The 24,721-nt window shown below is 44.9% G+C and overlaps 9 protein-coding genes across 12 annotated transcripts in view; 3 read left to right on the forward strand and 6 right to left on the reverse strand.

Moving 5' to 3' along the window:
• Positions 1-60: 60 nt before the first annotated feature.
• On the forward strand, positions 61-2,872 carry LOC118511040 (protein disulfide-isomerase A5). Its single transcript, XM_036053634.1, is given in 8 exon segments — positions 61-236; positions 373-807; positions 872-1,092; positions 1,167-1,317; positions 1,319-1,606; positions 1,680-1,821; positions 1,890-2,368; positions 2,370-2,872. Coding segments are annotated over 8 exon segments (1,905 nt in total). The 5' UTR covers positions 61-209; the 3' UTR covers positions 2,532-2,872.
• Positions 2,873-3,082: 210 nt separating this feature from the next.
• LOC118511047 (60S ribosomal protein L24) lies at positions 3,083-4,203 on the reverse strand. The gene is made up of 4 exons (XM_036053645.1): positions 4,073-4,203; positions 3,920-3,995; positions 3,552-3,799; positions 3,083-3,405 (listed from the first exon to the last, which is right to left on the reverse strand). The coding sequence occupies exons 1-4, from the start codon at positions 4,075-4,077 to the stop codon at positions 3,270-3,272; spliced, it is 465 nt and encodes a 154-aa protein (XP_035909538.1). The 5' UTR covers positions 4,078-4,203; the 3' UTR covers positions 3,083-3,269.
• A 222-nt stretch (positions 4,204-4,425) lies between these two features.
• Positions 4,426-5,820, forward strand: LOC118511046 (transmembrane protein 138). Its single transcript, XM_036053644.1, has 3 exons — positions 4,426-4,665; positions 4,776-5,023; positions 5,108-5,820. The coding sequence occupies exons 1-3, from the start codon at positions 4,532-4,534 to the stop codon at positions 5,212-5,214; spliced, it is 489 nt and encodes a 162-aa protein (XP_035909537.1). The 5' UTR covers positions 4,426-4,531; the 3' UTR covers positions 5,215-5,820.
• A 172-nt stretch (positions 5,821-5,992) lies between these two features.
• On the reverse strand, positions 5,993-10,487 carry LOC118511042 (Krueppel homolog 2). Of its 3 annotated transcripts, none has more exons than XM_036053636.1 (5): positions 10,311-10,487; positions 8,653-8,814; positions 6,992-7,241; positions 6,787-6,920; positions 5,993-6,698 (listed from the first exon to the last, which is right to left on the reverse strand). In XM_036053636.1, the coding sequence occupies exons 2-5, from the start codon at positions 8,811-8,813 to the stop codon at positions 6,452-6,454; spliced, it is 792 nt and encodes a 263-aa protein (XP_035909529.1). In that variant the 5' UTR covers position 8,814; positions 10,311-10,487; the 3' UTR covers positions 5,993-6,451. The 3 variants fall into 3 exon arrangements, with proteins under 3 accessions (XP_035909529.1, XP_035909530.1, XP_035909531.1); XM_036053637.1 differs by lacking the exon at positions 10,311-10,487 and adding an exon at positions 9,387-9,670; XM_036053638.1 differs by lacking the exon at positions 10,311-10,487 and adding an exon at positions 9,309-9,424.
• Positions 10,488-11,262: 775 nt separating this feature from the next.
• Positions 11,263-12,197, forward strand: LOC118511044 (protein-lysine N-methyltransferase CG9154). The gene is made up of 3 exons (XM_036053641.1): positions 11,263-11,541; positions 11,608-11,761; positions 11,821-12,197. The coding sequence occupies exons 1-3, from the start codon at positions 11,335-11,337 to the stop codon at positions 12,183-12,185; spliced, it is 726 nt and encodes a 241-aa protein (XP_035909534.1). The 5' UTR covers positions 11,263-11,334; the 3' UTR covers positions 12,186-12,197.
• LOC118511048 (prefoldin subunit 1) lies at positions 12,178-12,886 on the reverse strand. The gene is made up of 2 exons (XM_036053646.1): positions 12,683-12,886; positions 12,178-12,601 (listed from the first exon to the last, which is right to left on the reverse strand). The coding sequence occupies exons 1-2, from the start codon at positions 12,701-12,703 to the stop codon at positions 12,236-12,238; spliced, it is 387 nt and encodes a 128-aa protein (XP_035909539.1). The 5' UTR covers positions 12,704-12,886; the 3' UTR covers positions 12,178-12,235.
• Positions 12,887-13,197: 311 nt separating this feature from the next.
• On the reverse strand, positions 13,198-14,728 carry LOC118511043. The gene is made up of 3 exons (XM_036053640.1): positions 14,589-14,728; positions 14,007-14,350; positions 13,198-13,897 (listed from the first exon to the last, which is right to left on the reverse strand). The coding sequence occupies exons 2-3, from the start codon at positions 14,336-14,338 to the stop codon at positions 13,468-13,470; spliced, it is 762 nt and encodes a 253-aa protein (XP_035909533.1). The 5' UTR covers positions 14,339-14,350; positions 14,589-14,728; the 3' UTR covers positions 13,198-13,467.
• Positions 14,729-14,879: 151 nt separating this feature from the next.
• On the reverse strand, positions 14,880-16,187 carry LOC118511045 (mitochondrial import inner membrane translocase subunit Tim23). 2 transcript variants are annotated; one of them, XM_036053642.1, is made up of 3 exons: positions 16,016-16,187; positions 15,685-15,937; positions 14,880-15,610 (listed from the first exon to the last, which is right to left on the reverse strand). In XM_036053642.1, the coding sequence occupies exons 1-3, from the start codon at positions 16,071-16,073 to the stop codon at positions 15,316-15,318; spliced, it is 606 nt and encodes a 201-aa protein (XP_035909535.1). In that variant the 5' UTR covers positions 16,074-16,187; the 3' UTR covers positions 14,880-15,315. The 2 variants fall into 2 exon arrangements, with proteins under 2 accessions (XP_035909535.1, XP_035909536.1); XM_036053643.1 differs by having other exon boundaries at positions 15,685-15,934; positions 16,016-16,176.
• A 1,024-nt stretch (positions 16,188-17,211) lies between these two features.
• Positions 17,212-24,721, reverse strand: part of LOC118511041 (insulin gene enhancer protein isl-1) — a 29,817-nt gene continuing 22,307 nt past the window's right edge. Inside the window, exons 5-8 of the mRNA XM_036053635.1 lie at positions 22,512-22,632; positions 19,978-20,140; positions 19,667-19,879; positions 17,212-18,563 (exon numbers count right to left, since the gene is read on the reverse strand). Coding sequence (XP_035909528.1) covers positions 18,357-18,563; positions 19,667-19,879; positions 19,978-20,140; positions 22,512-22,632 — 704 coding nt within the window. The 3' untranslated portion in view covers positions 17,212-18,356. The remainder of the gene's footprint in view (positions 18,564-19,666; positions 19,880-19,977; positions 20,141-22,511; positions 22,633-24,721) is intronic.

Below are 24,721 nucleotides of genomic sequence, written 5' to 3' on the forward strand. Positions count from 1 at the left end.
CTCACGGCTGTCAGATGCTTCCAGGAAAGTTTGCCGTTGGCAAACAAAGATGGCCACCGTTGACGTTTTGCGTCAAGCAACAACAGCAAAACCGGCTCTATGTGGTATTTCATCAGGAAAAGTGTTTCCCTAGGTTAAGGTTCTGCTGATAAACACACAGGTGTTGGCTTGTTTGTTAAGTTTAGCCAGAAGCGCGCAGCATCTTCAACATGAAGCTGTCTGTTTCTATATTTATTGTAAGTACAGCATTCTAGTGCTGAAAATGTGCAGCTCGTTCTGTTTCTTTCTCGTCAAACGCGATGACGCCTACGGTCTCGCCCACGGAGCAAAGAAACGAATCCAACTCACTTTGTTGCTTTTATGTATTTCCAGATTGCCGCTATTGGCACCTGCTTAGTGCATTCCAAAACGCAAAAAAGCCCCGTTATCGACAACATAACGGACATGAAAGAGTTGAAGAAGCTGTTTCGCACCAAAACCAATGTGTTGATACTGTTCGTGGCAGGAATGAAGGAAAACAACGCTGTGCTTGCGTCCTTCCGGGAGGCTGCCCACACTGTCAAGGGTCAGGGTACGATGGTGCTGTTGGATTGCAACAATTCGGAGGTGAAAAAGATTTGCAAAAAACTCAAAGCCGCACCTGCCCCTTTTGCGCTGAAGCATTTCAAGGATGGCGATTTCCACAAGGACTACGATCGACAGCTATCGGCGACCAGTATGGTGAACTTCATGCGCGATCCTACCGGGGATCTTCCCTGGGAGGAAGATCCAATCGGGGTCGACGTGCTGCACGTTCCGGATGCGGTGGTATGTTATCTTGGCCTTCCCGCCTAGCAATTTTCAGCACACCAATGAGCAATTTTTGTTCTAGACGTTGGGTAAATTTTTGAAAAAGGAAGTAAAACCGACCCTGGTGATGTTTTACGCTCCGTGGTGTGGTTTCTGCAAGACGCTGAAGCCGGAGTTTTCGGCAGCCGCTACGGAACTGAAAGGGCGATATGTACTGGCAGCGATCGATGTGAATCGGCCCGAAAATTCCATCATTCGCAAGCAGTACAATATAACCGGCTTCCCAACATTGCTGTACTACGAGTGAGTACCTAGCCAACGGCAGATTTCACCTTGCATCGATTTTTGCAAGTAACGGTGCTTTATTCCCCTTTTAGAAATGGTCGCATGAAGTACACGTTCGAGGGCGAAAACAACAAAGCCGGAATTGTAGCGTTCATGAAAAACCCGACCGCTCCTCCGCCGGCGAAACAGAAGGAACCGGATTGGGCATCGGAAAGCTCGTCTGAAATCGTGCACCTGACGGTAGGGAAATTTCGAACCCGCGCTGAAGGATGAGAAATCCGTGCTGGTAATGTTTTACGCGCCGTGGTGTGGCCATTGCAAGAAGATGAAGCCCGAATACGAGAAGGCAGCCGAAATCATGAAAGCCAAAAACATTCCCGGCGTTCTAGCGGCGCTCGATGCGACCAAGGAAGCACCTATTGGCCACCAGTACGGTGTGAAAGGGTACCCGACCGTAAAGTATTTTAGCAATGGCGAATTCAAGTTTGACGTCAACGTGCGCGAAGCCGACAAGATTGTTAAATTTATGCAGGTAAAAGTGGGAAGGCAACTTACTGCCTTTTGTTGTTCCAACGCGTCATGATGCTAATCTTTGGTTGTTACAGAATCCAACAGAACCGCCACCACCCCCAGCGCCGGAAGCACCGTGGGAAGATGAACCGTCTGAGGTCGTGCACCTGAATGAGGAAACATTTAAACCGTTCCTGAAGAAAAAGAAGCATGTGCTTGTGATGTTTTATGCACCATGTAAGAAGTCATCGAATAATCGCATCTGCCTTGTCTGATTTGAAGCTAATGCTCTTGCGCTTTTACAGGGTGTGGTCACTGTAAGCGAGCGAAGCCGGAGTTTGCTCGAGCGGCCGACCATTTCCGAGATGATCCAAAAACCGAGCTGGCAGCGGTCGACTGTACACGGCACAGTGCCGTATGCTCAAGCTACGAAGTGCGCGGATATCCTACGATTAAGTATTTCAGCTATCTTAAAACCGTGCAGGAGTATAACGGTGGCCGGACGGAGACTGATTTTATTGCCTACCTTAAGGATCCCACCGCCGCCCCCTCAAAGACTGACAAAGTAGCTGAACCGTACGGCGACTTTCCCGGCGTGGACCAGATGCTCGTTCTGACGGACGCCAACTTCGACGAAGTGACCAAACAGCAACCAAATCTTTTAATTATGTTCTACGCCCCTTGGTGTGGCCACTGTAAGCACATGAAGCCCGACTTTGCGATGGTGGCACAGCTGTTGGCTGATGAAAAGGTGGCCGCCAAGGTGGCTGCTCTAGACTGCACCGGTGCACACGAAAACGGCAGAACGATTCCAGATTCGAGGCTATCCGACGCTTAAATTTTTCACCAATGGGCAGTTTCAGAAAAACTACGAAGGTAAACGAACTGCCCAAGACATGCTGCAGTTTCTGCGGTCTGGCGGTGCGTTAGCAAAGGATGAGCTGTAAGTTGTAATGAGTCTGCATTGCCTCCTTTTGGCTCAGTACTTCTGTTCACTGTAATCGATCAACTTTTCTTTCGTCCGGCTCTTGGCATCAGATTGTGAGCGATGGTGAAAGTAGCCATTATTGTGTCCTGTGTACTCATACTCAGTTTGGGCCTATCGTTATCGATATCGGATGGGCCACACGCATTTCTACCTCTTGTCTTACATTTCGCAATATTGTCTTTTTGTCTAAGTGTATATATTTAATCGTCTTCGTGTCACGTAGCGTGGAAGTCCATGTAACAAGCTGTACGACCGTTACTTCTTGAACAAAATAAAGTCCTCACTACATCCATTTCTAAATCTGGTTGTTATCGGTTGTCTGAAACAGTTCCGCTGCAGATATCGAGGATATTGGATCGGCTGATGAAGGCACTATGTCGTGCGCGATATCGGGGATTTGTAGAGCACCCGGAGCGACACTCAGCCCTCAGAATTTCTTTCCTTCCAAGCTACTCTGTTAAATGCAACCCGATGGATCACCAAATCCCCAAATAAGTCCAACACAACACCTTTGGAACCACCATTGCCGACGAGTGGCGCTTTCTTATTTTACACTCCCAATATTACATATCGACCTGTTCGCCTGCCGTCACCAAACTTAGATGGTACAAGCATATTGGGGACACGCAAACATCGACCATCACGTCGGGAAAATGTTCCGAGGTAAGAGAAAAAAATGAAAGCACATTCCCATTTCTTATCGCTTGCCTCCAACGCGTGGCGCAGCCTTCTGTGCAACCTTGGCGGCCTTCGTCTTCTGCTGCTTAGGGTTGGTCTGAGCGGCGGCTTTCGGCTTCTTATCCGTCTGCTTGGCCTTCTTCTCCTTGGCAGCCCTGAGATAAAAAAAAAAAACAAAAAACCATTAAACGTTGAGTTATTGAAATCACTAATCCACTTGCATACGCTTGGGAGGTTCTGCAGAGTGGCTGTATCTCTGTTCGGAACCAGCGAATCGTATATCCATAACAACGATACTTACTTAATAGCCTGTTCGCGCTGGGCCTTGCGTACTTCGGGCTTCATGTTCCTCTTGGCCATGATCTCCGACAGCGACGCGCCGACGATGGCACGCTGGAATTTCTGCGTGCGGCGAGTGCGCTTCTTGGCGGCTTCCTCCACAATGCCCTTCTTGTGCTTGCGGCGGTACAGCACCGTCCACTTCACCTTGCGCGGGTTGCGCTTCATCAGGAACGAACGCTCACATTTTTTGTTCAGGAAAGTGAACGTCTGAAAACAACACCATCAGACCGGCGTAAGGACAACGATCGCAAATCTTGCTGATGAAAACATCCGACGAAGCCATCTCCCTGCGGCAGGTGATGGATTCCTCCCTCCCATCACACTTACCTTTCCATCGGCTTTGACAAGAGTCTTGCCGCTGGCGGGGTAGATTTTGAACCCGCTGAATGCACACAATCCGATCCTGGAAGATGAAAGGAAGCGTTAGTACCGCAAACCACACAATGCGACATGGAAAGCCATGTTTTGGACGATAATTACTTCATTTTTACAGGCCGACAACTAGCTTAGATTCACAAGCAGCTTGTTTCCCTTCGAAAACGTGTGCAGAAAAGAACCTTCGAATGACAGGGCTGTCACGGTGCTGCCAACCTAGCGAACGTAAACTCAGCGTAACGCTTGGGAAACGCTTCCAGCTGTATCAAACATTTCCAATTTTCTACATTGCATTTTTTTAAATTCAGATTTTCTAAATACTTGTATCAAATAATGTGAATCATTTTCATTTTCATCCATCAGTTTGCGATGGAATGTTGAAACCTAATAAAGCTGAATATTTTCAGTCGATTTGCTTTTCCTAGGATTTCCCGAAGCTGGTCACCTTGCCCTGCCGGAAATATTCGTACGAAGCGTTTGGCCGTTCGCTAAACGTCATTTCAGTGTTGTTTTCATGTTGGAAAAATCGAACGCCAGCGTTTTTGCTAATAAGCATTTTTCATAATGCTAAAGTTGTCGCTCAAACGATTTGCCTCGGTTCTATTCTTTCAAATGCTTTTTCTCATGGTGGATTTGGGAATAAACAGCTTTTCGTACCTCGCCCGCGGTCATCATTCGGCTGTGATTTTCCTTTTCATGTACGGTATTCGCGAGCATCTGTTGGGTAGTGGTGCTGCTCCCTGCCACTCACATGTGTTCACAGGATAACAGAACGCAGATGAAAAACATCCTTTCTCTTCCCTTTTAGCGCTCAGGATGTGTGCTTGATGCTATCGTTCACGGCATTCGTGTTCAGCCTGTACTCGACCTACGTCTATCAGGCGGGAATGGCCAACCTGCTGTACGAAAAGTTCCGCACACCGCTGCTGATCAGCATGGTCTACTTTTTCCTCAGCATCGCCCTGCACCTGTGGCAGGTAGTGGGACACTCCAGCGAACCGTACCAGTTTCAATGGCCAAAAGCACTGACCGCACTGTTCATCATACATCGACTGTGTAAGTGAAACTGTAGCAATCGTGCATGTGAAGCCGACTGACTCTGACTGACTGGTATCGATATAACATCTATCATTTCTTCAGTTTCGCCCATCTATTATTACCTCTACAAGAAATCCGCTCTGAAGATGAGTGATCCGCGATTCTACGAAAATCTGGATTGGATTGCTTCGCAGCTGTCGATTAAATAAGTGCGCAAATGCGAACCGGAATCGTTCAAAGCGCACTAAATATGCCATATTTAAGAGAGTTGCAGTTGGCATACATATAACGCTAGTCAGAAAGCATTAACTTGTTCCGTGGCAGTATAGTTTCGGTACGGATAATTTTAACTTTTGAGACTGAGTTTTCATGAACAAGTAAGATCGTTTGCATTAGCTAACGGCCATTCAACACTAACCAAAGCACAACAAGCACAGCAATCAAGAGCGAAGTAATCTCATTCCTCGTTTTGAATACATCTAAGTGTAGTACGTTAATCTAAATGTACGCCCTTTAAAGGCCGGCACCGATACAGTTCCAAACTGTTATCGATACATATTTCTAGTCGTCTTTCAACAGACACCACTTAGGTTTAGATGTAGTGAATGCACGTAACTGTATTATTTGTTCCACATATCAGAATAAACAGTTCAGATTGAATGTGTGTATGAGGTCTTAGCAGACCTTGAGAAGTTTAATATCAGAAGAGAAACCCTTCAAGAATGTTGTCCTTTACCAACCTAGTCGACTATTAACGAAACATACTAATCCACAATAAAGCTTGAAGTGTTGTAACTCACAAGAGTCACAGTGAATAACGGCGAGCTGCCGGTAAGGCTAACTGTACTTAACTGTTCATGATCTGATGCACAAACGTGGAGGGATTAAAAAAATATTTTAAATTGTCCTAAATAGCTAAGCGATGTCCAAAATCTTATCTTACCTTCTTTATCGCATCGCAATGGAATCAACTAACACAAAGGCTGACCGCATTTTGTGACAATGTTTATTTCCATTTCCGTATTATTTACGCTTTCATTCACCCTAAAAATATAGTAATCAACAAACGGGTTTTTGATTGTGTACAAAAATGTTGTAAAGTATGGGGAACATAAAATGAAAACAATACCACGATTCAAAATGAACTACACGTACGGTGTTGTAGATGATTGTTTTTAAACCCCCGCTTTCTCTGACATCGTCGAGAAACATGATCAAACGTGACACCGACGTGGCCACAAGTTGAAAGTGAAACCCCTTTAGAATCTTTCCCAGTGCAGCAAAGCACACCCACGGGTGAGCGTAGGCCTGCGTCCACCGTTGATACGGAGAGAATGCTATCCAGGAGCTTACCGGTATGATGGTTCAATATGCGTGCGTACTGATGCATATGCGCGGGTGTTATGTGCAAAACAACATAAAATGATTAAGCATGCTTTGTTCGCACTATTGCTGCTGCTGCTGCTGCTGTTGTGGCGGCACCGGTGTAGGTGGTGCTAACCGGCTGATGAAACCGATCGACGCATGTAGAGCTTTGCGCACGACCGGTGGAGTGCCCAAGCCGTTGGCAAAGTTATCTGCCACTAATCGCAACTCGTAGAACACGTTGCGCGTGTACGGATTGCGGCGCGATGAGTAGCGCATCACCAAGAATTGGTAGTACACCAACGGCGTCATGATACCGGCTTTGCCCCTGAAAAAATGCATGTGAAAGGTAACGTTCAAGACAAATGTAACTGCATACATAGCATACATTTTCTATGCCCATACACCATACTTACAAAAACACGAGCAATACCGTCAATGGCATAATGATAATTTCACAAAAGGCCGCAAATCTCAGTATGTTACGCGTCTGGAATTCAACGACCGAAATCAACAAACGTGCACCCCACCACGAGTTTTGTCCGAGAGTCTGCAAAAATCAAGAAGATAAGGATGCAATTTGAATCAGGATCGCTAACACACACGAAATGAAATACTTACATCAAGCAGAGTCAGGGAATAGCTGGTGGAATGCAGCACGGAGAAAAGCACGACGGGCAGAATGATCGCCAGCATCGGGTACACGTAAAGGAATATTAAAGAAAACAATAGATAGTGGAACGAGTCCTCCAACATCGTCTGCTGCAGGTAGTCACGGGACAGTTTAAAAGGAGGTAGACGTTGGTGTAACCGTATGGCGCTGGTGGCCGCATTGGCCATCAGCACTTTGTAATAAGCATTTACGGAGTTTCTGTAAGCAGAAAACGGAAACGGAAGCAGTCTATAGTCATCGTCGTACTGTTTGTTTTCATAAACTTAATTAATCGGGGTCAGATTTTATATTTTCTGTAGAACGTTCGCAAATCTCCAACTTAAGTCCTTCACACTATGAATCAATACCATACCATCAAATCGTTTCCGGGAAAAAACTGTTCATGGCTAACTTCCGGACATCTTGGGGTGTAACATAGCGTGCATTTCCTGTGTTGCTGGAGTTTTCTGGATTGAAAGAGTTTGGGTAGCCCATAGTAGGCACGATTCCCATATAAAATACGTCCCCGGATTTCGTTGCTTAGGTTATCATCTAAAATTACAATCGTACCAAGGTAGCGGACCTCGCTTTTGTCGACGTCAATCGATACTCCTCCGAGTCTTCCGAGTCGGGCTCTGTTCCGTTGAAACTAGGGAATTCGCGAGATTTGATAAAACGAATGTCGGAGTAAACTTCACATGACATTTTTTTTCCAGAGCAATATTGATCGTCTAAAAATGTTTGTGATCTACCTTGATCATAGATTAAAAAAAAACCTTCGATCCAAGCAATCGATTGTTTGGCCTCCTGGATTACATTCAACTTGACAATGAAAAATATCAAGTTTGCGGACCATTGTTAAGTGACATAGTAAGGTAAATCGGAGCGTAAATCATAGATGAAATAAAATAAATCATAGAGCGCAAATCATAGCAATAAATTCTATACTAATCGTATGATAATTCTTATCACACATAGTTTTTTTTTTATAATTTGTTTCCATAAGGCTGTTGGTGGAGACGTTCCGTTCCAAATAAAATGCACAGCAGCCAGAAGCTGTAGCTTTTACCACACACCTACTCGCGGTTTTGTGAGGAAATCAACAGGCAACGGCTGGAACTCGCTCGTAACTTTGCGTGTGTGTGTGTTTTTTTTTCTTCACTCCCTCTCTCGCTCTTGTCTTGGACACATCATTACGTAAGTAGATACTGCCCGTCATCACACGCTGACGATACTGGCATGTAAGTGGTGGGTATGGAATGGAGGTGTAAATGTTGCGCATTGGTTGTGTGTGTTGTGAAAACGCGTAAATCGTTTAGACGATCCTGAGCTGACGGCATGCCTCCGGTGGGGTGTTGCACTTTTTTGTTGTGCCAGTTGCATGCATCTTTGCTTGTTCAACCGCTCGCGCCAAGTTATCCACATAACATAAGTGGCTGCTGCCTTTGCCGCGAAATCAACGTACAGGGGTTTAGTTTCTTTTTTGCCCATCATTCCTCTCCTTTGCTTGCTCTGCACCATGTATGGCGCCGATGGGAGGGAGGCTGGCGGGAAGGTTTGTACGCCGCCATCCGAGGGACGCGTGTATCGCAAGGGGTTGACGAGATGTAATGATATCCATAGCACTTACCCGTAGAGGAACGGTAAAACGTATCCTAGCGCAAAGTAGATGGTTAGCACGCGGGACACCCATTGCGTCGTTTCCAGTTTGTTTGCCAAAACATGCTCCTTCAGCGCGGCAAAACCAGTTTGCCTCTGTTGCGACTGTTGATCTCGCTGTTGATCGCTCATCCTGCAACGATGTGGGTTAAGGAAAGAAGAATGTTTACTTAGCAAGTGTCTATTAAGAGTGTACAGAAAGCGACCATGAAAAGCACATTAAGACAGCGCTAAGCTATCTGGGGTCGGTACGAAACGAAACGCGGCGCTGATAAGCGGTAACTCTTTCGTTATTGAAGGTGTCCAATTTTTGCTTTTTTATCACTATTATCAGCAGGTTATACGGATCACTATTGAACATGTGCGGGGTTGGAAACCACGACGCCCTTTACGTTTTACTGTCATCATCGCCAGCAGCACACCGCTTCCATTTACCATGATGTAGTGTAACGAAAAAATAAGATGGAATTTAATCAAGGAAAACCCCAATCTACCGAGATTTATCTACAATCGACACACAAAAAGTCGTTGATAACCATCAACTCCTTCGATCGACCGCCGTTGCTACTTTTCCTTCTGCGATGGCACGAATTGGAGTAGAAATTTAAAATTGAAATGCGTGCTTACTTTGCCTAAATCTCACGAAAACTTTTTCCAGCGGAAAATGAATTGAAAGCACAAAGGAAAAACAAAATAGAAAGTCACCGTTAGATTGTTGCAATTGAATGAGCATCACCGTTGTGTTTATGGCGCACGGAGGCGTAGTAGGCTTTAAAGAAACAAAAGGTCTGGCCACTCATTACGAGAATCGCCATGAAACATGAAATCGTCGTGTTTATTTCACCGCCAGGCTCGTACGCGATTAGAGATAAAATGATAGATAAACTGATAAACTAATGGGTGCTGGTGCCCCTGCTGGTCCTGCCAGTATTGAATGGGATCGCAGACCCTGGCATAGGCACAGTGTCGTAGAGAAGGCAGACACGACTTAACTGTCGATGATAACTATACGACGTGTACCCTCTCTGCGCACCTTCCGCGAATAATGATGTTCTTGCAAAACGCACATTTTATATACGCAGCACAATAATGTTGCTAAAAATAAAACATATTTCCCATCCAAGAAAGAATGTCCGAAAGATTGCATATCGAATGCGTCTCGAACGAAACAGCGCCGAGTTGACGTTGTGATGATTTGAATATTTTATGCTTATTAAAAAGTAACGAATGGCCTGCGCGAATACCGAATCATTTAGCCCCTGGCATAAACGGATCATCGCGTATTTCGAAAGTTTTGTTTGTGAATCCCAGTGCCCCTGGTCCCAGAGGGTGGAAGTTAACTTCAATTAGGATGCGCCATGTGAGCCTGCCAGTACATTCGTCAAGATCATAGGAAATGTGTTAATAGGGAATCCACTTTAACGAGTCATCGCACGGTAGAGCACCCGTGTCCTCTTTTCATCTCGTTACCCCTTTCGTCAGACGATTTCACCTGTGCTTGGACGCACACCCTCGGCGACCAATCGATTGGAAGCCAGTTAATTGCTATCTTGGCACACAACACACACACATACACACACATACACATGGATAAACACCGATTTCTTGAGTACGCGGATAGAACATTACCTGCCGCTGGAGAACTGGTGCCAAAAGAAATGCAACAAATGTAGCACGCTTGCCTGGGGTCAGGTTCCCTGCGAAATAAAAATTTGACTGATTTATCAAAATGAGAACCAATCAAATTCCACGCACTTTCGTTTCGCTTTGGCTGTGTTTGACGTTTGCGTGAATGGTAAGCAAGGTCCTTTGAGAGGAGGTCGATGCATTCAATGTATTTTGACATTTAGCCGTGGGAAAAAGCATTTAACCAAACTGTCACATTTTGTTCATGCTTACATCATGAAAATGATTATTCATTAAAATTAAACGAAAATTGTTACCTAGAAACTGCATTTCATAGGTTACCAAAAATGTAAAAAACGTGAAATTTTTTTTATTATCAACAGACGGTGGCAGATCTGGCCCCTTGAAGGTACAGTCGAAATAGGTACCTGTTGCCAGGGTTCGGTCAAGGCCCCTTATAAAAAGCTCCTAACACGGGTCCCCTCGTACGGGAACCCACATAGGAGGCCTTCTACTCTGCCAGCAGTAAATTATGTTTGCATAATCGAATATCAATAGATACAGTGTTCTTTCTGAATTTGGTGCCTCGTACCGCCGCTTTGTTCGTGCACCTTCAAACTCGTAATACGCAAACAAAGCAGACGCTCAAGCATTGAAGGGGATATACCTGCACATATCGGCAAAGGCGGATCTTCCTATACGCGAACTTTGTGGAGCATTGAACATTGGAAGCATTGAACATTTAAAGAGATCTGAAATCCATAAGAAGGACTGGACATAATGGGCTCCTTTTCCGCTACCATCCGTTTTTAATTGCCCAGATATTCGAACCAAAGCAACACCTACTTTGTTTATAAACAACTTTTGGACAAACTGTCAAAATTACAAGACCAACAAAACCAAGCTATGCGGCAACCTGGTCCTTAAATAACCTTGATTTCGAAAGAGCTACTGTCAAATCGATCAACATTGTGGAACCGCTTCTTGCTGGTTCGCACAGGTTGCGATACATTCAAGTTAAATATTTATGTTTACCAATAGAATTGGCCGCAATATGGATCTTCTGGAAACGAAATCATCGTCCGTACCGGGTGAAGATGTAAGCGACGATGAGGCGTGCGTTTTACCGGCAGACACGATGCTCATCTTGCAGCAGTTTTTACAAGAGAAAGAATTGAAGGAACGGTCTGAAAAAGCCGGAGCTGAGCCGGAAGGATGCTTTGAGGAAAACTGGGTATGGAACATTCACGCAACTTTGTATCCCTTGCTTTACAAGAAATATGTCGTATCGTCCTTACAGCAATTGAGTCAATTTTGGTATAACGAAGAAACGAAACAAAAGCTCTCTCTTCTAGTGAGAAGAGTGCAAGAGGAAACGATTTCAGAACCGTTTCGAGTCGCGTTGCTTTCGGCGCCTTCGGCATTCAAGCACGTGGTCAATGAAAATAAGCAAGGTAAGCCAGCTTTTTCACCAGCCACGGAGAGAGTATTCAACGATCATTTCCCCTTTAAGCAATGCTGTTTGAGTTTGATGAAAGATTCGCATCGTATGGGGATAATTTTCAACAGTATGACTACAACAGGGCTTATGATACGGGTTATATGGACGCGTTTGCCGATCAATTCGACCTCATCATTGCTGATCCACCGTTCCTGTCCGAGGAGTGCATTGAAAAGATCGGAGTAATTGTGAAAAAAATCTCAAAGAAAGACGCAAAAATTGTTCTTTGCTCGGGGGCTGTAGTACAGGAATGGGCCAAGAAATATCTTGGAGTTAGCTTGTGCCAATTCCGACCAGAACATGAACGAAATTTGGGCAACGAATTTCGTTCGTACGCGAATTTCGATTTAGATTCTATGCTGAATAAAGGATGTTGAGTGGATTGTTAATTTATTGTTCGTTGAGGTTAAATCGTAACGTTGTGCGACTATTCCGCTGGTTTCCCGTTCGTTTCGGTCGTCTCCGCCTTCTTCTGTTGCACCAGCTCGCGTAGACTTTCTTCCTGCTCCTTGAGATTTTTAATCAAGAAGTCTTTGTTCTTCTCGCACTGTGCGATCATTTCTTCGTAGGAAGCTTGGGTCGTTTTAAGCTGCTCGGTCAACGTTGGGACATCGTTCAGCACGTACATACGCCCAACCGAGGCATACACTCTGGTATCGGGAGCAAGGCTGGAGATGTGTCGGTTCGTCACTTCGAGTCGCTGCTTCGAAAGCTTCAGACTATCCGTTTTCATGTGAAGCAGGCGAATCTTCTTTGTCGATTCGATCTTATTCACCTGCATTTCAGTAAATGCCTAAAATGGATGTGGAAGCCGACAGAGCGATGAGTGGAGTGGAACACCCGGTTAATACCAATCAACTAACTTTACGCGTACCTTCTTCAGTTCTGGATCCATCTTCACAGTTAGCGAAATGCACGAACAGCTTTCCTTATAGCGTATGGACTATTAAATGCCGCTTTTTCGTGCTTTGTTTTCGCATGTGCACGTACGGGCAAATTAGTTTTTGGAATCAATTTTATTGACAAGGAAAAGGAATTGTCAAATTTGACGTTCCTGCTGATTGCGGTGGCACTGTGGGAAAACCGCGGTCATCAAGTAAACATTTGATGAAATTAATCCAAACCAACATGGATCGCAGAGCTATCCGTTGTGCAGGCATTGGAAAAGCGAAGCAGGGGAAAAATCTTTCTTTTGGTACATTTGTTTTTAGTTATGTTTCGTCGTTGAAAAAGAACCGACCAAACCAATCAATAAAGGTAAATGGCGAAGAAGTCAAATGCAAGAGCAATTAGTGCGCCTGTACTATCAGATGCTATTCACCATTCCTCCTGCACAACTGTCAAGAAACTTGTAGGAACCACGATCGGAAAACTAAAACAAGGCAACCGTTTGCTAAAAAATACGCTTTATTTATAAAAGTAGACGTTTGTGAATGAGAAGATGAGCTAACTCATGCATTTTGATTGTTGGTGTCGTCAATTCTAACTATTTGTGCGCTTTAAAATGTATACAAGTTGTAAATATTATATCGCTTTAAAATGCAGGCACAATCGGTGTAAATGGCATGTAAAACCGGGAATAATTAAATCGATGCCTAATACTATTGGTTCACGATAATGCTGCAATCTTTACGGGCTGCTGTACTTGCGGCTGCACGTTTAAATGCGCATGTTTTTGCTGGCACGTGCGCGTCTTGCGTTAATAACCACCGTCCAAATCCACAGTCCAACACACGCCCACGAGCAAACTAAGCCAATTATAAGTGCCGCTGCCGTGTTGATCCTTCCCTCGCGACGTCTATCGAATGCAACGTCTTGATGCAAATAGTCCATAAAATCGAACACAGATGAACACGAAATGCGACTCTGGATGATGGGCACCAAGCTACCGTTAGCCTGCATGTACTTGATCAGTTCGTTGCGTTGCTGCTTGCATGTGTTCAAGAATCCATCCAAATACATTGCGGCATGCACAAGCGTGAGAACTGCCATCAAACTTCCAATGATGCTGGCCGGTATCCAATAGTATGGATTTATGTCGTCCTGTTCCACATCGGTTTTGGTAGTCATTACGATTAGGTCACCGGATCTACGGGTAGCATTTTAAGGAATAGATTATTTGTTTCATTGATTAAACAAAGGTATACTGTATTGGTATTTGTGTTACCATTATCGGTACATTCCATGGCGTTCCTTACCTTTGCCTAACAGTGGCTGTTTCCGGGTAACGTCGGCGTCGCCCAAAACACACCCGGAAGACATGAAATATTCCAAATATGAAGCAGAATATAATGGGCAGTACCAGCCCGTATGCTGCCCAATGGCAGTACGCGACATGACCCCCGGTGAAGTGAGTGGGTGTTGATCGGCCGTGCAAAATGCATCCACAGTTTGTTTCCACGCAGGTATCCAGAACATAGCGCCAGTGATGCCATGCTACCGTTGTCGATATGCAGCACACGAAAGATAAGGTTGCGATAATCGGATACAGATACGCCAGCTGCTTTTCGCTCCGGTACTGATTCATCATACTTGACGGTAGCTAGGAAGAAAAACATAAGTACAGTCGCAATCTGATTGTTCCATACGACTCTGACAACGGTCAGAAGTGAAAACTGGGCGTGGGGATGGTATCAATTGGCCCCAAAGCTTTCCATCTGGTCACTTTCATTTTCTGTACGGACGCGCCAAAATTGACCGACTTCCAGTGGCAAGTAGAAGCGCTCAGCGATACGACACGGACAGTTGGGCTAATGTTCCACTAATTTTGCTATACTTACACGGTTGTTTTTAAATTTCCAATTGGATTTTATAAATAAACTGAAGAGCTGCAAATAAAAACACAATGAAACGTAAACAGCACGCCAAGCGTTTGACGTTTCTAAGCGTCGCTTAGGTCGTGGTTACACTCTACGTCAGAAATGTACTGTCAAAAGAGATGTTGGTGCATTTATTCAACCGATGCATTTTTGAATGCACGCAAAATAGTTTTATCCAAGACGCTTAGAAAAATAAAAAAACATGTTTTTTTTAAATGCTGCCATCCACTAACAAAAAATCCAGATCAATGATTCAATTTTTAAACATCAGTTGTAATGGCAGGTATATTCTAGCAAGATGAAACAAAGGCCACTAATATTAAAATTAATTGTAAATGATAGCATATCATAAGCAATAGAATGTGCCAATTACAAGTTTTTGTCACTACAGTTGTCTGTTTGACCCAGGAGCCATTTAAAAGTTTATTAACTGATTACGGTTGCTCTTTGCACAATGACACTGGAGTTATGTAGTAGCACGATGTTCCAACATTCAGAGACCGGTCCACTACCAGTTTGAGCCTATATTAGTACACACTTAGTTGAATTCTCGTAGCTGGACTAAGCTTTCTCACGAATGTTTTCTACATTTGTCCGCGCATAAGGTTCTGTGCGATTCACGGTACTGTCGGTACAGCTAGGATGTTTACTTTAAGTTAAGAGTAGATTCTATAGCTGACAAGGGAAATTACAAGTACTGTGATTTAAGATCGCTTAATTTTTTCGATCCACCACCAGCCACACTCCAGAGCACGTACAAGGACGTTAGCGCCAACCCGATTCCGCCACCGATTGCACATTTCCGTAGTCCAGCTGTGGATTTGTACAGCAACCCAGTGGCACCACCAGCCGCGATAGTATTGATTTCGTCGTCTTCACCGCGCGCGTATTGCAGCAGCACACCAAAGGCGGAATACATTACCGCTATCGTACCAAACGTGTTGGCCGTCGCTGCTCCTTGCTTCATGACGTGATTCAACAGTCTGTAAAAGAAAAACAATATTGATTTCTGGCTGGAAATTGGCATCGATCGGCTGTAGCACAATGGGATACTTACTGTGTTCGACGTAATTTTCCACTTTGGTTAGCCAATCGTGTTGCATTGATACCATTGTACAAACCACCGGCCCCGCCAATGCAGGCGCCGATCATCGCTGAGGAACCGATCTGTGAGAAAGCGAGTTCGAATCTGCCCCGCTGCTTGGAAGCACCTTCGGGGAAAATGAATTCTGGTTGGGCTTGCAGGTATCGGGAATCATAGTTTAGGTACGGCGACAAAGGCTGCAGCTGTGGACTTGATACGATGCCTGCTGACAGAACGAAGCACCACGATGTATTGAAGTTTGTTGCGTAATTTCAGTTCCAAAAAATGGATAGCGAATATCTACCTGATGATGACTGTCCTGATCCAAAGGATAGCGGTTTACTTAAGTAATCGTCGCTCATTTCGCTGTGTGTTGTAGATTTGATTGGAAAATGTGAAAATGTGAAAAGTAGTTTCGGAAGCGTGCGAAACGCCGAAAGAAAATATTGTTATGATAAACCCTTGGTTTGACGCTAATGACAGATGGTAATCAATGTGGAAAGCTCATGGTCATGACAAATGACAAATCAAACAATTTCGTGAGCTTTTACAGTAGCGAAAGCACAATCTCTCACACCAATGCAGCTTTAGGAGAAATGGAATTGTGCAACTAAAGAACGTCATGATGGTGAGGTGCAAATAAAGGACGTCAAAAATGCAAGAAACTAAAGGTGTTTCCCGTTATGCATCGGACCCCACCGTGTGAAAATCCGGAAAATAGGATGGGCTTGGTATGGCACATGCGAAATATCCCAGAGGATCCTGAACAAAGACAACACAGGGAACCGAAAAAGTAGGGTGCTGGAAGATCATTTGCAACATACTACTTGCAATATATATAACACATGCACAATACAACGAGGAACACAAGAATAACACACTCCACTGATACAGATCTGAATCTGTATATGATAAAGACACTCGCTAAAAACAAGACTACGATTTCTGGATGACGGAACTACATTTAACGAATTGTTCGAGCTCATCCGGGATAAGGTGTCCTTTCACGGGTTGAATAAAGAAATGCCTCCAAACCAACGTGAATTGCATCTTATTCTGTAACTATATTTTGTAACCTGATCATAAGCAATACGGCCTGATCGTTCCTATTGAATAACAACAAAAAAATTGAAGAAAAATATTACGAACAGTGGCAGGCTTAACGGTAGGCGGGCCACGTGACAATAGGACGCCCTGAGTTTGTAATCGGCCCAAACTATCGAACAATAGATTCGAAATGTCGAGTCCCCCAACATCCATTCCGCGTAGGTCCTCGAAGAGACTTAATCCGCCATTGATTAGGATAACATTTGTAAAAATGCCAATCTCCAAACTGGAGGAGCTGGTATCAAATTTGGTGCAAAAGTATTCCATTCGGCTACCCCGGCTATAACCAGCTATCCTTGTCATGATCGTCCACGATCGACGTTTTCGCTATAGGTGCTGTCCGTTAGATACACTTTCCAAAAACTACTTCGTAAAAAATCTATCTCCACCATGTTATGCGTTATGTTTGTATTTTGTTTTATTTTCTGTTCTGTTTTTTATGCTTATCTTTTCAATGTTTTCTTTAAATACCGATAGTTCTTATATGATTAGATTATTTAAACCTACAGCTCCTACCCCAGACGTCGTGATCCGCTTCACCTCGCCGCATTCGATTCACTCGGCCCTTACATAATGGCTTCACTTGCGCACAGAAGCAAATATTTTCCTTTTTATGATCGTTTTTCCGACGCAACGCATTATCATTTGTGACATCTTGTCCGTGAGAAGAAAAACAAAAAAAAAAAACCTTTTACACATTACCTCAACTCTGGCCTAAGGATAAATATGTGTATGGGTTTTGTTCCGGTGCCAGCTGGTTTTCCTTTGCATTCGTTCCATCTTTGCGGTTATTAGTTTTGTATTTCTTCCGATGTTTGTCTATAGACATATACAAACTGTAACTTTGCTTATCGTATCAATTGCTGAATTGGCGCGTTGTCTAGTTGCAAATTTTGCTTCCCTTAAATCCATTGTTCCGTTTGCTCAGTGTGCCAGAGGCGAGAGTGGTGTGGCGCGTGATTGAGTGATTCGGTAGGTAGAAGTGTTCAGTGGACGTTTGCTAAGTGGTAATTTGTTTTTGTTTTTACACTATGTACAATGAACCTTCCGGATCGGCCCTCGGTTTTGCTATTTGCTATTACTTGCGCACTAGTGTTGTTGCAACATGTAACATGTTAACCAATGTATAACTTTATCTCTGTAACATTAGTTCGCCCCGCAAGCACTTCGTTTGCCCCGATGATTCCACCCTTAATGCATAATTAAATTAAAATCCCAAAAATGCCAACCAAATGTAAAGACGAAACACAAGCAATCTTCGTGTGTGGGTCACAACATTGAGTCGAGTTGAGTAGTTAATCGATTTGTCTAAGGAAAAAAAAAATACATGTACGGTCCCGCGTCGATAAGCTGCGCTTGAGATACGACGGCCACAGGATCCAAAAGCTTACTGGTACACTTTGAAATATCATTCTCTGGTGCGTTTCCGTATGAAGGACATTATGGTTGCTTCAAAAAAAGCGTTGCTTGTGTGTTTGTGTGTGTGTGCCGTATATTGCCATTAGATTGTGTTGTGTGTGAGATTGTGAGCAAACTTCTTATGGGCTGCCCTGCATGCTATCGTCGCTTTCGAGATAGGTTACGTATGAGTCCGTACTATCCGGATGATGATGCCCGCTGAGATCCATGTGTGACCCGATGGGAGGAACCTGCCCAACCTGCCCCGGCATCGGTGGCATACCGCCCGGACCGCCGCCAGGACCTCCACCAGCTCCACCACCATTGCCGACGTCGTATCCATGCATCTGCAAAATGGAAGAAAATCAAAGAGAAAAACATTAACTTTGCTGTGCTGGCTTAATTTAATGTAAAACTAGTTCCTATCGTGTTTAGCCGTAGAGACACACTGCAACATTGAAGCAAAATGCTGAGGAACAGCATCCATTACTAAAGTCCGCTAAGCTTAATAAACAGCGGACAGTGTAGAATGAGACGGACCCGAAACGGAACCAATGCAAACAATTCAGCACATATTTCATGGATTGTTATAGCTGCCGTACGGGTACGGGTCGGGTCGTTCCGCGTGTTTCTTGATTGGTTTGGCTCGATTCCTGCTGCGTCCACGGCATTCTTTTGCCATCGTCTTTCGACATAATCAACGGATTAGTGTGGCGGCAGAGTGTATTTTTTGTTGTTGTTATATTCATCTCATCCTCTATCTGCTCTTTGTTCGTCGCGTTCAACTGACAAAACTTCCATTTTGTAAGTTCCACCGCGTTTTCGTCCGTCCGTGACCGTTTGATTGCGTAGCGCAACGCTTGTGACGTTAATATAGCCTAGCGTACGATAATTTTGCAAGAAGTATCTTGTTACTCATATGCATGTTGATGCAGAGCGTCGTGAAGTGTTTTGAGTTTTATTTTAATAATTTGTTACCCTGTCATTGTTAGTTGCCCTCCGGATGCACTTCGATCGTCGAGAATGGATCGACTGGGAACTCACACTGGTAACAAACTTCCCTTAAGAAAATAAGCCTACTTTGATTCACAGTCACCGGGTAGAAGGAATCATGGCGCTTTAGAATCGAAGCACGAGCGATTTGAAGAGTAAGTGAGCTAGTATTCATCGATCGCTGCAATCGAATCCTTTCGGAAAAGTCCGTGCCAAGTCTCGACTTTCTTCTTTGGCTCTACAATCTTAAGGGACTTTAAGAGACAAGACCTTACGAGACCTCCAGCATTAATGCCTTCGTTGACTGAGTGTAGGCGTAGCTGGTAATGCTCCGCGAATTCGATTCCCGGTCTTGCCCTTTTGTATATTCATATTATTGTTAATATTTTGTATTTTTTTAAATATTCTATACTAAGAATTTTACACCCTGCATAGCAAAATTTTAAACATAACGTACCTGATTGACTAAATGCTGGAACGCGGGTGTGTGCGTGTTGATCGATCCGTTGCTATCGAGATCGGAATGGAGTGCGAAATCGGACAGCGCCTTCCACGGTGGTTGATAGGCGGTCACCTCTAGCCCGTGCAGATTAAGCGGCGAGTCGTGCCGCACAGGTGAGCTGGCCACCATCGGTATACCCTGCATTCCGTAGCCCAGCTTTCGCCCTTCCTGCCGCACGTAAACGAACCGAACAGAAGAGAACTTGGTTTGAATCTTGCTTCCCACTTGCCCGCTTCGCGTAGTTGCCCGCTACCGCTCGTACTTACCTTCTCTTGCTGCATCTGCAGTTTCATCTGGATGGTCTTTTTCTTATCCTTGCAGCGCTTGTTCTGGAACCAAACCCGTATGACCCGCGGTGACAGACCGGTCATCTCCACTAGCTGCTCCTTCATGAGGGCGTCGGGTCGCGGGTTGGCGTTGTAGCACGTACTGCAAACGGAAGAAAGTGTACGTAGAGAAAATGTATTATTGGCAGTGCAAAACAACTCGATGATAGTGATGCATCTCAAATTGCACATGCGCATTATGTGTTTCGCGCCGTTAAGCGCTGTGCAAACATCGCTCAGTACTGCGGACCGCGATTGCACGGCACCGATAGACGCGTGCTTCGCTGACGCACACGTTGCCTTTCAACCCCGGCTGGCCAGTGCAACTGCATTATGGTAATAATTTGCACAATTTGTATTTTGCTTGCAGTCAATATTAATGATGAGCGCCACCATTCACGGCCATGCGTGCGTTTGGCTGCGATCGCGTGCATGTGTGCGCTTCTAATTAGAGATAATTCATGGGCCGCCTAGGGGTAGGGTTCGGTAGGTCACCACCGGCTGGCAGCTTACGGCGTCACGCGCTGACTGCAAGTGTCTCAAGTGACACTGGAGACGCGGTGGCGCTTCTACCGTCTGACGGATCATCCCGTTTGCTGGCCGACGGCAATAAAACCGCTCAACTGCGCCAGCGTAAGTACAAAAAATAACTGTGGCTTGTGTAAAATTGCTATTTGTGTTTGCCACACAAAGCAAGCAAATACCGATCAGGACAAAAGTTTACATTTCGGCCGGAATGGTTGAGTTGTTCCGAACCGATCTTTCCAATTAAATCTTTTTCAACTCGTGTTTCTTTTTAATACAATTGGTATCATTTGCATTAAAAGCAGCAAAAATGGTTCTAAGTTTTTTTTGTTACTCAATAATGTACAATAAACAATGGCTGATTTTAAAGAGATTTGAGTGGAGACCTAACATATCAGTGTTATACAATGGGCAAAAAAGCATCAGAGTGTGTGAATTCCAATCAGTAGGATCCCATGGACACTGTTATACACAATCCCCAGTGGAGGCTATTCATTTTTGAGGAGTAAAGAATTTTTGAAGTACATCCTCAAGCTTATCATGGATGATGAGACGAACTTGATGCTGAATCGGTCCTTCACATCAAGCACTCGTTCCACGTTTCATTTTTCCAGAGCTTTGCGTGAATTGAAATATATTGACTGCGAAGTTTTTTTCGTTGTAACCTGGATACCTCGGTCCGACCGTATGAATAATCCCGAAGTACTTTGGACGATTTGAGTTTTTATATTAAAAGGTCGCCAGGGTGGATGGACCTACTCAAGAACATCGTACTATTAAAGAATCGACCCTAAGGACAGTTACGGATCAAACGGAGGGCGAGGTAGCCGGCCGACTAAGAGGGCCCATCGGCTAGCTATTATTGGGGCCTTGGACCTGTAGCAGGATTGTAGGGGCCTCGAATCGTAGGGTTATTATAAGTGGTCTCATATCTGGGGCCGCGAGTAAGGGACCTCATACGCGAGATTGCCCTGACAATACGGTGTCGAGCCGTCTTAATTCAATATAAATAAAATAACAAGGGGCCTTGCTGAAAGATTCCCTTTGATTCTTGACAAAATTTGCAAGGGTATTTCCCCATTTGCATGGGGCGGTCCGGTGGCCGAGGCGACAGCGGCGCCGGTCTCCACACGGCAGGGCCGGAGTTCAAATCCCATCCTGACCGCCTCCCCGTACTTACGGCTGACTACTTTTCTGCGGGTAAAATTAAGTCACAGAAAGCCAGAAATGGCAGGCCGCGAGACCTCTCGAGGTTGTAATGCCAAAGAAGAAGAAGAAGAAGTTTCCTCATTACATGACCAAAAAGCACCTCCAAAAGGTTTTATCACTGGCACACTCAGAGTCTACCACCTCCCGTCAAGCATAAACTCGAGTTGATGGATGCTTCTGAGGATAATCTACTCCAATAAAATTACGCCCTAAATGGAGGAGACTCAGACCGCCGCGATCCTCGAAGAGCTCCAAACAATAACGATCATGCCAGGTCCGGTCAGATATGTTTTAACATAATTCTTCTTCCTTGGCACTACAAGCACTTCCTTGGCTCGAGAGGACTCGGCCTGCCAATTCGGGCTTTCTGTGACTTTATTTCACCCGTAGTAAAATAGTCAGCCCTACGTAAGGGGAGGCGGTCTGGATGGGATATGAACCCTGGTCCTTCCGTGTGAAGATCGGCGTAATTATTGTGAATGCGTGAATGAAGTAACGTGTGAAGACCCCCCCAAAAAAAAAAAAAGTTCCGTAAATATTACGAAATTCATCATAAAGTGCATGATTGTCCTAACATAAAAATTTACGAAGTACGTCGATAGTTAGTTGACTCTCATCTCAGCCCGATAGTTTTGATCTACACGCAGGGGATCACCTTCATGTCCATTCTATACATGTTTTAAGCAGATGTGAGATTGGGCATCATTACTCGTGATTAGTCATAGTGCTATGATACTTACCGAAGCGTGTGTAGCTGCTTTTCGTTTAGCACCGTCCGCACCCGCGTCGGTTTACCGTCCGATGGTCCGGTGGGTCCTTTGCCTCGCAAACTTTTGTGAGATCCCGATTCACTGCCCGAATCTGCCCGAGTGCGAAGAAAAAAAGCAATGATAACAATCAGTTAATTGCATATCGTACAAGTTTAGTGACTTTTGCCTCTGAAACAAAGGGTTCCGCTTCCTAACTGCCTAATGTTGTAGTGCAAACGCACGCTGCAAACAAAGCCCCAAAACAAACAAAAAAAAAACAACCCATCCCCCAGTACCGAAAAAGGAAATGAATCCGCAATGATTGAATTCATGTCAAACTTCGGTTCACATGAACTACATTTGCGGCGGTCGGCGAAGATTGCTTCTTGCTTCGTTCGTTCGGTTCCGACCTACTGCTTGTATCTTCTACATCAACCCGCAAGCGAACCGCGATTACATCTATTATTATTATTTCTCGTGTTTTATTGATTTGCCGCCCGCACCACAAAGTCCGGTATTGAATTGTACCAAAACGCAATTGGGTACGAAACAACGAATGCAGTACGGCCGCCCCGAAGTGAGTCAATTATTTCGTGTAAGACGCGCACCGTCTTGTGTGTGTGTATATGGGAGGTCTGGGACTGGGAAAAGGCCATGGCCACGTCGACGTGCAAAAGGGGTGAAGGTGTAGGGTTAAACAAGATACGCCGAACCAACCCGATATACACCTTCAGCTGGACTGCATAGACCGAGCGATACAGATAGATAGGGAAACAGAGAAACAAAGACCGAAAGAGAGAGAGAGAAAGAGAGAGAGAGAGAGAGTGGCAAAGCAAAAGACCACCAAAGGCAAAAGCACGCACAAACACGGTACCGCCAAATTCGGCAGAATGGTAGAGATCCACGATCAGTACCGATAATTATCAATACACGTCTAATTACGAGCGGGAAAATCGTTACCGAAATCGGAAACTCGAGCCAAATGCTTGCCTCGTCCACCCTCCGCCCTTCTCCCTCCCCACAGCATCACAGGCTCAAGCAGGCTAAAGGCAGGAAAAGACAGCGCAGCCAAGCCAGTCCGACGGGAACGCATTTTCTCCGATATTAAGTACTACGGTGCGCGATCGCGATTGCAATTATCGGTACTGCGATACCCCCGTATGAGCATGCCGGCACGTTACAAACGTACATACTCCGTGGGACATGCGTGCAAGACGCGGTGGTGGTGCTGATGTGTAAATGATGTATGGGGTGTGTGTGTGTGTGTGAGGTGAGGGTGAACATGTTGGGTGAAAATTGGAACATTTGTACTGTATGTAGCACTGGTTTATGCTTCGGCTTTATGTTTTATGTTGCTTTTACTCCATTTTCCTCCGGCGTTCCTTGCATCGTTTTACCAATATCGGTGGAGACGGTTGAACAAGACAATACGAAAACCGCCTTTCTTCGCTGATGGATCACGATACGTTAGCTGGCAAAATATAGAAGAATGGTTTTTCAAATACGACAAACAGATTCTGCCATCGGACCGGCAGAATCGGCATCGCTGGAACCGAGGTCCAACACGAGCATGGTGTGGTAGAGTACCGGGAGTCCAGGAAAAAAAAGAAATTAAACTACAAACAAACAAACCAGAACTAACAAAACGAAAAAAAAGCGCACATACACATACAAAAAGTAAAAAAGACATTTTCGTAGATAATACGCCAACACAAGCTAGAGGAAAAACAGCGACCCACACTCGTTTGAAGTTGTTCCGCCGCTTGTAGAGTATAGTCTTCAGAAGGCAAACCCGAAAAACCGATTCCGATCGGGCATGCACTCCCGCTAACTCCGCCTCTCCCGCTTGTCACCCCTTTTTCGCATGTTCGGACCGGTGCCGGAACACGGCCGGTGACAAGTTTTGGCCGATGTAGACCGTGTGTCTGGAGTATTTACACAACCGAACATAAGTGGGTACAAGCGCTGATCAAGGCAACAGAGAAACGGCCGCTGCAAGGAAAGGTAAAATATAAATACCGAAACCGGACATTTTGCGGTGTAGTGTGTGGGAGTGAGTAACCCAGTGGAGGTAGGACAGAGGGAGGGCATACCGAGACCGAGACCGAGACGAGGAAAGGCGTCGACGACTCATCATCGATATCATCGTCATCATCGTCATCGGGCGAAAAAAGGGCACCCCCGAACGTCCTCAAGTGGAT

Source organism: Anopheles stephensi, chromosome 3 (genome assembly GCF_013141755.1).
Source record: "Anopheles stephensi strain Indian chromosome 3, UCI_ANSTEP_V1.0, whole genome shotgun sequence".
Classification (NCBI taxonomy): domain Eukaryota; kingdom Metazoa; phylum Arthropoda; class Insecta; order Diptera; family Culicidae; genus Anopheles; species Anopheles stephensi.